At 41.3% G+C, this 12,804-nt stretch overlaps 2 protein-coding genes across 2 annotated transcripts in view; one reads left to right on the plus strand and one right to left on the minus strand.

Moving 5' to 3' along the window:
* Positions 1 to 1,750: 1,750 nt before the first annotated feature.
* cartl (cocaine- and amphetamine-regulated transcript-like) lies at positions 1,751 to 3,602 on the minus strand (the record flags this gene model as incomplete). The annotated part of the gene is made up of 3 exons (XM_080729355.1): positions 1,751 to 1,858; positions 2,923 to 2,997; positions 3,465 to 3,602. 3 exons carry the CDS (start codon positions 3,600 to 3,602, stop codon positions 1,751 to 1,753), a joined length of 321 nt encoding a protein of 106 aa, XP_080585481.1.
* Positions 3,603 to 7,115: 3,513 nt separating this feature from the next.
* The window catches only part of iqgap1 (IQ motif containing GTPase activating protein 1), a 74,071-nt gene continuing 68,382 nt past the window's right edge, over positions 7,116 to 12,804 (plus strand). The window contains exons 1-2 of the mRNA XM_080730773.1: positions 7,116 to 7,254; positions 9,328 to 9,430. Coding sequence (XP_080586899.1) covers positions 7,194 to 7,254; positions 9,328 to 9,430 — 164 coding nt within the window. The 5' untranslated portion in view covers positions 7,116 to 7,193. The remainder of the gene's footprint in view (positions 7,255 to 9,327; positions 9,431 to 12,804) is intronic.

Genomic DNA, 12,804 nt, shown 5'->3' on the forward strand with positions numbered 1-12,804 from the left:
CCCCATGCGTACGCATGCCCCACATTTTAGCACGGTAAACGCGATAAAACAATAGAACGAAGCAAATGAAAACATTTTAACCCTCACTTTGTCTTTTCTGTCTAAAATATGAACCCTTGTTGTAAAAAAACAAAGTTGTCCTTTAAACGTGAGAATTTGTGCAAGTCTTTGTATATTTCAAATCCTTTTTTTCTTTTAATGTATGTTTCTATGTCAGTGGTGCTCAAACACTTTCATGTGAAGGACTTTTCAAAAATAGCAGATCTACAAGCTCTCAATAGCTAAAGTATAAAATAATTATGGCCCCTCCACCTTGGGCCCTAGTAACTCAGTCTTAATTCCCCCCCCCCCCCCCTCCCTTGTGACGGTTGAAAAGATGAAACCTAGAGGTCTTTACTTTACCATTTCAGAGGCAAATGGTAGATGTGTAGATTGCGCGTAGGCTATAAGAGACAAACATTAACTAGTCGAAAACATTAACTAGTATAGTGAGGGATAGAGAGATATCAGAACTGGATTTGTTTGTTTAATTGAAGAGGAATAAGAAGTTATAGGGCATTATAACCTTTTATTTTGCATCCTGATATCCTCCACTGATATCCTCCACCTAATCACAAACTGATACAGAATCAAGAATGTTCTGTGGGTAATGTATCAGACTCAGCCACATTCACTACATCGATTTCACTTCATAGTTTTTTTATTGCATGCTGCTGAATAGGCTAGCTGCAGGCATTGAATGAGTCTATCCCTCCCTTGAGTGAGTCTATCCCTCCCCTAAAGGTAAGAAAACAAAGGACCATTAAATGTTATCCCAATCTTTATGGCTCAGATGCATTTTCACCTGCTGAGCACGTTAACATCTATGCTGTAATGGGTTTTAGACATGAAAATACAGTTCTGAGCTGCCTGATGATATGCTGATATGGTACTGGTATAAGTGATACCAGTGAATATATACTGTATTTTGTCATATGGATTACAGTAGCAACAGTCTGCAGTCAAAAATAATTGAAATATGCACACTAATATCCAGAGCATTCATTTTACTCTGAGGGTACAAGATTTCATATTTTACTTGTTCTACACTTTTGTGTGCACCCCAGAACATTTTTAAGTTAAATATATTTGTTTCGTTTTCTTTCTTCGTTTTTTTTTATAAATATAAATAAATGTAAATAGAAATAGACAAACAAATAAAATAAATACAAGAGTAATTGAGAAATGACATCCCCCTCGTGCATTAGAATTAATAAGACCAGTCACCAGAACCAGGGACATGTGTTTTCAGTGAGTCTGTCTAACATGGTGGAGTTTGAGGTTGAATGGGCTTAAGAGGGGGGTTATCAAATAAATATCAAATATCTAAATATTGAAACAAGTAACTTAAAAACAGTCGTTAAAATGTCCCAGACGTGTTTTAAAGTGTTTTCAAATATCACAATATCACACATATTAATTGCTAGATTTACTGAAAACTGAAATAAATGAAAGTACAATCAAGTAAAGTATAGAATAGGTTTATTTGACAATCAGGCATTTACAGAGTGCATTGCTAATTCCATGCTTTTCTTAAGAATAAACATGTTTTATTGACCGTTGAAGAATACAGAGACCATGGTCATAGAAGAGTGTTGCTTAGTTTCGTGGATGCTGCATAGCCTCTTATAGGGTTGTGAAGACAGGATAGGGATCGTAGTCTGATGCAGTGCTGTTGCTTTCGGTGATTTGGCAAAGACGTTATGTGGCTCTAGATACACTTGAGCAGGTATGAATTGCAGTTTCCGCCTCTGCCACATTCACATAACCTCCCAATGCGGGGTCCATATTTCATTGCACACCTTTCCCCCCTCCCACACTAGATAGAGAGAGAGAGGAGAGAGAGAGGGGGGGGGGGGGGGAGGGGGTTATCACACAATTATTCAATTAAATAATTAAACCCTATTAGTTACTCAAATATTGATTAGGTTTCCAATTAGTGGGATAGGAGAGTTGCAATGTCGCTTAGTTTGATTCCTCCACTTAACTAGCGTTAGGGCCACAGTCTGAAATGTAATTGCAATCTTAGTGCAATTAAAGACTGCAGTTCTAGCATTTTCAGCAATCTTTTAATTACTGGTACATCATCGTGGTTCATTAGAGTAACAAGGAAGTGACTGATAAGCTGAGAATAGGGGTTTAAACTAAAATATACAGCATATGTCATGAAAGGTCAAATCTCACACACACACACACACACACACACGCGCGCGCGCGCACGCACGCGCAGTCACGCACGCGCACGCACACTCTCTCTCTCTCTCTCTCTCTTCTCTCTCTCTCTCTCTCTCTCTCTCTCTCTCTTTCTCTCTCTCTCTCTCATTTTTTTTACATGATAGACAGTTATTAAAGGTGCTGTAAGTGATATTTTTAAAGAACCAAACGTTTCTTGTTAAAAGGTTAAAGCTCTATATTCCAAATGTAATAATCATTGCTAGAGTGTTTGTTTAGGAACGGAGGTCTCCTCATCTCCTCAGTTCTTTAATAAACATAACATAAATCTTCAGATGGGTTAATTTCATCCAATTCCAGTTCCAATTTTGTCTGCTCATTTGTTTTAATCACTTCCAATTGCACTTGCTTATCCTGCATGGGTTCTACAGTGTCTCATCCTGATTGGATAATCCCAACCTGAAAATGTATTTTCTGAATAGGCCATTAAAGAGCTGTGGAGATGGGGAGAGGAGACCCCTGCTATTAAACAAACACACTTTAGCAATGAATGGTATGGGAATATAGATAGAGCTATACACGTATTTGTATTTAACAACAGCACTTTTAACAATTAAGTTGAAACAAACTTACTTATGCTAGTAGGCCAATGTAGGCTGTCTAATATTAAAGTCTACCATGATGGGACAATAATGAGAATATAAATCTTACCATCTGGATGATCCCTCTTTTATCAGAAACATGGTTATTTTGCATACTTCCCAGCAGCGCCTCCATTGCCTCCATCTGGTAAAGAGAGAAGTTTGTAAACAGAACAGGGTAAGGAATAGGTGTGTTTTTTTTATTAAATACTTTCTTTCATGTAGGCCTATCTAAAAAAAAAAGGAGAAAAAAGGCCCATCAGATACATGTGAGGCTGTAGTCTGTGCATACATACTGTAAAATATGAATATTTACAAAAGAATACAAATTACTCACGCTTTTAAACAATAGCGCGATACTTTTTTTTTCCTAATTTATTTTAATTTTTTATGAAATATAATTTTTAATATTACGATACATTGACACTGTATCCATATTCAGTATTCATATGCACTACAAGGCGATAGTGAGCATTATAAGAATAGTTCCCCGGCTGTCTGGTCTCCGACTCCTTTGGTGCAGGAGACTCATTTGACTCTTCTACCCCAAAGCAACAACCAACAAACGTAATAATAACTCATTATTTATTGCAGGTGGTATAGGCTACTTACAAGTTCTTTCTCTGCAGCTACGTTAGGCTTGTCCACTCCAAAGTCCTCAGCAGAAACCTCCTGGGAAGCTTCTCCGTGACACATGACGGCTAGTAAGCCGACGCACAGCAGTCCGCGCAGCATCCCTGAGCTGTCCATGGTACCAGAGAGAGATAGAACAGACTGGGGTGGGTCGCAGCCTCGCAGGTCCAGAGAATGATGCTGTAACTGTCACCACCACCACAGCCCTTCTCTTTTATAGGCCTAACAGCTCACTAACAACTCACAGCCCGCCCCCGCGCCCGCCCGTAAGGCCATGAGAACAAGTCAACCATGTCGCCAAAGAAATTTGTTTGAAGGATCGTGTTCCCATGCATTCCCCTGTTTTCACCAGACCTGCAAGAAAGAACATTATTGAAATTCCGAGAAAACATTTTCTCAGTGCATCCATGTATAACATTTCTCCCCATAACATCAGTTTATGCTCGTGGTGATGGCTTTTAATTTGCTTTAGCATTATTGTATAGGCTTAACTATAGGCTACCTCTATACTATTTGCAAACTGTTAATAAAGTATTCAATCAAAAGCACTGCAAACTAATGTATGCTAAGCTTGTAATGAGAAGGCATTTGGGTGTACTGTACAGCACATAACCATTCCTGCAATAAATCTATTTTTTCTCACCCCATAAACACAATAAACCCCTTGAGATGTGTTGTGTAGAGCTACAAGGTCCTAAAGAAAGGGGTTAATTTGTCCCTGCGGAGTGCGGACTGCTGAGCATGCATGACTCTTCTATTTCAAATATTATTGATTTACAATAAAAGCCTGGAATAATAATGCTACCCAAGCCAGTGTGTGTGTGTGTGTGTGTGTGTGTGTGTGTGTGTGTGTGTGTGTGTGTGTGTGTGTGTGTGTGTGTGTGTGTGTGTGTGTGTGTGTGTGTGTGTGTGTGTGTGTGTGCTACTGTGCGTGTGTGTGCTACTGTGCGTGCGTGTGCCTTTTCTCAATATAGGCGTAGTCAACATAAACTTTGAAAAACAGTTTTTTGGACTTGGGTTAACAAGTAGTTTCTTAGGCCTATGAAACGCAACAACACTAACAGTCACAAAGCATAGCCAATAAGCAGAAAATAATTAGGCTAAAGGTAAATCAAATTGACCACAATCTCATAAATTCCCCATGAGTCATATTGGCCTGGGAGGTATAGCTAGTGGGTAGGTACTAGGTAGTCTAGTTTACCCAGTTGCCTACAGTAGCTACTAGCTTCTTATTGTAGCACAGAAGTCTCAAAAGCAACTATTAGGCCTATACTTGAAACTTTAATAATTTGAGCTGTGTCCACTGCACAGAATGTACAGTGATGATGGCATTCGTGGAATTTTGAGTGGTTTATTGAATCAACTATTCTGTGGACTGCAGAAATGAATGGGTATAAGAAAACGACACTACTGTATGTCCATCCACCAGGTGGAAAACACGGCACACACACACACACACACACACACACACACACACACACACACACACACACACACACACACACACACGCACGCACGCACGCACGCACGCACACACACAGTGTGTTTTAGTTCAAGTAAAAAAACATTGTGTGTTACTTGTGTAATCCTTGGCCCGGGTCCTGTCTGCTTCCATAGGCCTTCATCTCTGCCTCCAGAGGTCTGGTGTAGATCTTGAGTCTGCACTCTGCAGTGCTACTAAATCTCATGCTTTAAATCTGTAATGACAATGAATTGTCCTGTTGAAAATGCAATGTTACAAGGACCTTATTTCCACAGAACTTGCCAAGTACATTTGCAGTTTGCACATACCTGGACATTTTCTTCTGCATTTACCTATTATTCCCTAGGGAATGAGACTTTACCCCAGGTGAAGGAGTTTAAGTATCTCGGGGTCTTGTTCACGAGTGTGTGTGTGTGTGGGCTGTGGGGGGGGGGGGGGGGGCTCAGCCGGAGAATCGGAGCAGCAGGAGCGGTATTGCAGTTGCTGTACAGCACTGTTGTGACGAAAAGAGAGCTGAGCCAGAAGGCAAAGCTCTCTGTCTACCGTGCAATCTTTGTTCCTACTCTGTTTCATCTGTACAGCACTTTGGTCAGCTAAGGTTGTGTAAATTGTGCTCTATAAATAAAGTTTGATTGATTGATTGATTGATACTCTCACCTATGGTCATGAAGTGTGGGTCATGACCGAAAGAATAAGATGGGAGAAGACCCCGGGGCAGACCGAGGGCCAGATGGAGGGATTACATCTCCAAACTGGCCGGGCAACGCCAGGAGGAAGTTGCTATTGTTGCTCTGGAGAGGGAAATTTGGAGCTCTCAGCTGGAGCTGCTGCCCAGGTGACCCGACTCCGGATAAGCGGTTGAAGATGGATGGATGGATGGATTTACCTATTCATTATTAATCAATTATTAAAACTATTAGGAGTAGTGGGCATCTACTGTATATTGACCCTCAACCCCAACTGTTCAGAGTCTTACTTAAGAACACTTCGACACTATGCCAGGTGGAGCTCGGGATCGAACCGGGGGCCATACGATTCCCAGATGGCCACTGCCAGCGCCCCAGCGATTGTCAGAACATGAATGCGCTCAGTCAGTTTAATGAAGATTTGCCCCTTCAATTTGAGATATACATAATTATCTTATGTAAATTTGGAAGATTTGGCATTAAGGGTGTTACCAGGGGAGAGGTCATGGGGTCACCAAAATTCACCATGCAGGGAGCATTAAGGTGCACAGTTACATAGCAATCCACACAGTTATTTTCAAGACATGTTGTTTGAAATCAAAGTAATGGACCAACATCGCCATAGAAAGAACAGACCAGACTCAGCTGCAGATGTTAACACAATTACTAACCTACATTTTCCCCATAAAGCTTGTATTAAGGGTACTTCTAAACAGTTGTTAATGATAGTAGGTTTTTAGGCTTGTCCTCCAGTCAGCCTCACTGGTGACAACTCATGTCCTCAACATTTCTAGAAATCCTGCCAATGGCCCTGAACAAACCTTACCAGATTACCAGACAAAATGATGAGCAGCAGTGGTGGACAGCAATGAAGTACACTTACTTGAGTACTGTACTTAAGTAGCCTACATTTTTTATACTTTAAAAACTTTATTGCAAGTACTTTATTTGCAAGTAATTTTGGACACTTTCACTTTTTGGACTTTTCACCAAGTAGCCTAACTTCTAGACTTCTAGAGAGTACTACTCAGTGAACAAGCCCAAAAGCTTTCTTGTGGGGTTTATCCTTTTAATTCCATTGTACCAGTGAACTGCCATGAAACTGTACCTTTTCCTAATAAAGTCTTCAATCAATCAATCAATCAATCAATCAATCAATCAATCAATCAATCAATCAATCAATCAACTTGAAGTTGAGGGCAGTAGGCAGGATGCCTGCAGAAACCAGCAGAGGGCGCTGCGCCTGCAGTTTCGCCGAGGGGGCGGCTATACGGAGGGTGTTTCCTGAAACGCATACTTTAGGATTATGAAGTACACACCCAGTGACATCAGTGAGGTTTGAAGACGAGAGAGAAAAAAACTCCCACCCTAGTACTCAAACTGTGTGTGTGTTGAAGAGAAGGAACAAGGGGGCCGAAAAGGTCCTTCCCATTTTTTTTTGTGGTCCACAAGAGAAGTGCGCAAAAGTGTAAGAACACAGTGTAACTTTAGTCTAAAAGGACGTCCAGCCGTGGAGAGAGCGGGGAGAAGTAAAACGTGATGTCTCAAGAGAGGATGTCAACTTCAGACGAGACGGACGCGCTCCGGCCGAGATATGGCTGTAAGTTAAACTTTACTCACCTTAAAGTTAGAAAGGTTTCCTATGCTTTATGCCAGGACTCAGTCCAACCGCCCCCGGTGTCCAATGTCCCTGACGTCTCATGCGCAAAAAAACAAACTCTATTTAAAGTTTATTTCTACAAAGAAATGTGAGTTGGAGTTGACTTCTGACAGCATGGTTATAGGACTGACTTCCGCGTTTTGATATCATTGATTGCTAAAGTTGTTGTAAGGCCTGCATTCATTGCATACACAAGTCGAGGACAATAATTAAAAGTAACGTTTGGATAATGACATGGCTTTGATGCCGCCGTAGACCACTGGTTCTCAAACTTTTTCATGTCGAGGACCCTCTCAAATTGACACTTATTAGCTCGCGGACCCCCATTTGAAAAGATACGCCAGGGACCCCCACAAGAGATTATTTTGTACGGCTCTAGCAGTGATTCCCAACCATTTTAATTTCAAGGAGCCCCAATTTGACATGCTTTAGGCTACGGACCCCCATTTAATGGTTCTATCTCTGATACCCCGATTTATATTGTAAAAACAATGTTAATTTAACTAAGTGCTCACTCTCTAGAGGACACCCATAAGGGTCCATTCGGTTCCTAACTATCATTTAGCTGGGGACCCCCTGGAACTCCCTCAAGGACCCCACTTTGAGAACCAATGCTGTTGCTGTAGTAGACAACGTTAACACAAGTAACCCTCTCAGTCAGAGGCATAGTATGAACAACTTGACATTAACATTCCGACATACTCCCCCCATCCACGATCATAATTCACGATCATAAATCAAAATGTTTAAAGCAATAGATGACATAATAATTGGTGTCAATCTTTTCTGTGTCAAACTGTACGGGTGAAAGCTCAGAAAACGGAGCGGAAGCTACAAACTCCGACCCGTTCTTAAAAACAGTCTGATTGAATACTTTTTTAGAAGTTTGCTTAGGAAAAAGTACAGGACTGTACAGTTAAAGGATAAAGATCACAATAATTTCTTGTGGGCTTTCTTTGTCAAGAAAGCTGTTAGGCTTGTTTTCATTGGGGTCCCTTTGTACTTAATTCATACAAATAATCTAAGTAGAATGAAATGTCATGGGCCAATATCCAAAGAAGCCTAAATGATATACTGTTAGTACATCACTGATGACAAAAAGTTCCCTTTGGCTTTGTATTGCGCGCGCTCTAGCCCCCATCCCCCTCTCCATGATAAACAAAAAAGAAAAAAGGGAAGAAAAAACTATTTTCAGTACTGTGCAATGTGTAGGCGGGGATCCGGTCCATTCTGTGCAATGCCATGGGAATCACCACCCCATACCCACATCATTGTTTTGTTTTCTGTCTATGAATAGGCTCTGTGCCGTCATTTAATTAAAGACAAAAGCATATTATCCACATAGTATCTCCAAACAGCCTTAAGCCTATTGTATTGTTTATACACAGCCTAGATTGTATCTAAACTTTTACTCATTGAGTTGTAGAAAAATACCTTTTAGCAAGCAAATCAGCGGGTGGAACTTTTTTTAGAGGCCAAAAGAGATGTAGGATATGCATGGAAACTAGGCAAAGTTATGCAATCACACCCTGATACTGGAAAGTGTGAGGCAGCCCTTCCATATTCCTTGGTGAATAAATGGTGCATTCATATAGTGCCTTTAGTTTATCCAAGGCGCTTTACAATGATTGTGCTGCATTACATTCACCCATTCACGCACACATTCATACACCATGCATGGGTGATGGCACCAACCTGCTCATTGGGAGAAAATGAGGGTTCAGTGTCTTGGTCAACGGCACTTCAACACTAACTCTGGGTGAGCCTGGGATCAAACTGGGAATCTTCAGGTTCCCAAGCGGCCACGTGCTGCCCTTAATGGACACAAACGGCAGATTTCATGATGACAATCGATTTAATTACTATTGTTAGGTATTGCTACTACTATTGATAGTTGAGGCAAGGACACATAGTGACATAATCCAAGATGCTGTGTATCTTTGAATGCATTGCTGTGCATCGCTGTGACATCATGTAAAAATATTTACTCTGTATGTGTGTGTCGGCCGGCAGCTGTTCTGGATGGCGTGGAGCGCCTCACGGCAGAAGAGATGGACGAGAGGCGGCAGCAGAACATGGCCTACGAGTACCTCTGTCATCTAGAGGAGGCTAAACGGTAAGAACTGGACAACCTGTTAAACATGTATTCACTCACCACTGAATGGACCTGTGTGTGTGTGTGTGTGTGTGTGTGTGTGTGTGTGTGTGTGTGTGTGTGTGTGTGTGTGTGTGTGTGTGTGTGTGTGTGTGTGTGTGTGCGTGTGCGTGCATTCTTATGTATGTGGGGGGTTATACTGTACACTCGATACCAAACATACTCTTGGCTTAGGCAAGCATTTGTTGTGCATGGATTCTAGCAACCAGCTGTTGTAATGAGGGTTAGGGTCCTCGGCTTATCGAAGCTGATGCGTGGTTGCATGATTGCATCTCATCATGGAAGGCTCTAGGCAGATGTTTTCACACTTTTGGCCATTAATATAAACCGAGATGTTTATAATGTGCAGCGTCGGCAGGTTCGCCTTTCACCAGGTTAGCATTCACCAGCGTTAGTTTTACTGAGGTTAGGGTTAGGGTTAAGGTTAGGTTTAGGTGGTAAGTGGGGAACATAGAACCTGGGGAACATAGGTACTGTATGGTATGGTCCCCAATCTCCCCAGTAGTGCATTAAAGACCAAGGCACTAAACAGTTTTGAACAGTGTGAGTGAATGATGTTAATGATAGGTTGTAGGACTGGTATATGGTGGTGGTTACAAAGCATTACACTAGTTATTGCTTAGAAGAATCCATGAGGATCGAGCTCAGGTTCTAGGCATGCCACCTGTGTATGGTTGTGTGCATGCGTGTGTGTAACTATAGGCCCCAAAGTGGACTGACACATGCAGAAGAGGAAGGACCAAGCAAGACAGGAAGTGACTCGTCCCTGTTGATTTTAGTATCTCAGGCTGTTGCTACAGAAACGCACCGTTGTCATGGTAACAGGTTCCGGTGTGAGCTCTTGAGTCATACTGGTGTATACCAGATAAACATGGAGAAGTTAATTGCATTAGTGAACCCCCATGCATGCCCCTCGTAGTTATACTTAATTTCCTCTCTCCCCTCCCTCTGTCCCTGTCCATCCACCCTAGTCGGCAATTCCATAAGAAGACTGACACCTGTACACCCCTACATATCTTGTGTTGATTCTGCACATTGCTTTTGAGGTACCAACCTAGTCATTGGTATGTACTGTGTACATAAAGTGCATGCCGTTTCTCCTTTGGGTGAACAGAACATGAGTTTCAGGTACAGGGTTAATGCTGTGGGGAGGAATGCTTGGTGTGTGCGTGCTCATGCAAAGTGCCTGGATGTGCATGTGGTATGATGAGAATGTCTCTCATTGCACAGGTGCACAGCAGGGTGTGAGAGTCTGTGAGCTTGTGTTTATCTGCATTCACACGAGCGAAGATGGCTGTAGAAATATTGGTTCCGTGATCCATCATGACTATTGCACTGCCAGTCTAACACCTCAGTGATTTTGATTGATTGATTGAAGACTTTATTAGAAGTTTGCATAGGAAAAGGTACAGTTTCATGACGGTACAGTTTAAATGCTCCAAAGTCATGGCCTGTATTTGATGTTAATTAATTTCTGCCAATGTGCCCATTCAGGTATCTCATACTTGACCAAAATAATCCACAAAAACTGAAAACATTAATTAAAAAGAAAAAACAAAAAGTACTTCAACTGAATCAAATATGGTTTAGTGATCTTTGAAGTTACTGTATTTGATGTTTAGTCTGCTCGCTTAGAGTGAGGGATGCAAAATAATATAGGCTATCACTCTCATGACCATGATTCCATCAAATTAAATGTTAATGTCTGCTCAGTTTCGTGCCACCTGCTGTGCAGGTTATCATTCCATATATTTGAATAGTCCATAGTTACCTCTCAGCTCCTTTATGATAGATAGTATAGCAGTGGCAGTGTTAAGGACGGTGTCAGGCATAATCGCCTATAACATTTTCGCCAGGTCTTTTCGAGGGGCACTTTTGCCGTGGAGGAGTCTTTTCACCTACCTGTCTGAGCCATTTCGCCTACCCTCAATTCTGCTGTCAGACTGTCCATGTTTTCATATTATCTCTTTGTCATTTAAATATTATAGTGACTGTGACAGTGGTGTTACATGTCAAACCTACACATGGCTATCCTATGCACTCCATAGTAATCACATAAATACAGAGCTATTGGAATCAGGTGCGCCCAAATAATTAATTAATCCATGTCCCGATACTATACATTCTTTGGTGCAGTATTGAACAGTATTGTAAAATGAACAGTATTGTAGGCCTATATTGTTTTAACATTAGGATATACAAAATATATATGTAGGCTATTAGCCTATATAGGTCTATATAAGATATGCTACACCTAAATAGCCTATAGAATCAACCTTGCCTGTCAACAGGCATAAAAAACTATTTTGCCATTTTTTAGGAATAAAATGTGATGTAAATAATAAATGTCAAGTAAACTGTTAGATTCACTTGACACCACTGTCACAGTCACTATAATATTTAAATGACAAAGAGATAATTTGCAAACATGGACAGTCTGACAGCAGAATTGAGGGTAGGCGAAATGGCTCAGACAGGTAGGTGAAAAGACTCTCCTCTAAGGCGAAAATGCCAGGCGAAAGGACCAAATGCGTGTAGGCGAATATGTTATAGGCGAAAGTGCTGGTGACCTTAAGGACTACCATGATGTATGGCACTGGCACTTCAAAAGTGTGGTTGTGCTAGGAAACGCCTACAGTATGTATGAATTAATGGGTGTAAGCTAACCATGTAAGGTTAACGTTTGTTACTTTGTCTATTGTGAGAAATGTGTGTTAGATCGAAGCAACACTGCTGCATATGAAAGACATTTCCCAGAGTCCATTTCATAGACATTATACAGTTCATACACAAAATGCTACTTTGTCTATTGTGAGAAATGTGTGTTAGATCGAAGCAACACTGCTGCACATGAAAGACATTTCCCAGAGTCCATTTCATAGACATTATACAGTTCATACACAAAATAATTCACTTGAAAAAATGTAAGTTGTCAAATACAAACACTCACATCAGACTTTGTGCTATGATTGCAGCAAGGCGACTAACCTCAGTTGACCCTCTCTGCATGGATACTGGTACACATCTTAGACATACAGTAAAGGTGGTTGCACACTGCACTGCGTGTTTTCGTTGCGTTTTGGAAATCCGGAATCCAGAGGCCAGGGAGAGAGAGAGAGGAAAGAGAGAGAGAGCAAGGCAGTCCGTGGCGACACAAATACGAAACCGGCGGCAGTGTGCAAACGTGATTGACATAACGTGAGGTTGATTTTTTTATTCACGCGCTCTGAAATTTACTCCGATATTCGGCCCGAAAAACGCAGCAGTGTGCAAAGACCTTAAGAATTGTTGTTATGCTAAAACCCGTTGATGTTGAACTAAGTGTTATTGATGCT

The sequence above is a fragment of the Nannobrachium achirus genome (assembly GCF_963921795.1).
Source record: "Nannobrachium achirus genome assembly, chromosome: 7".
Lineage (NCBI taxonomy): Eukaryota > Metazoa > Chordata > Actinopteri > Myctophiformes > Myctophidae > Nannobrachium > Nannobrachium achirus.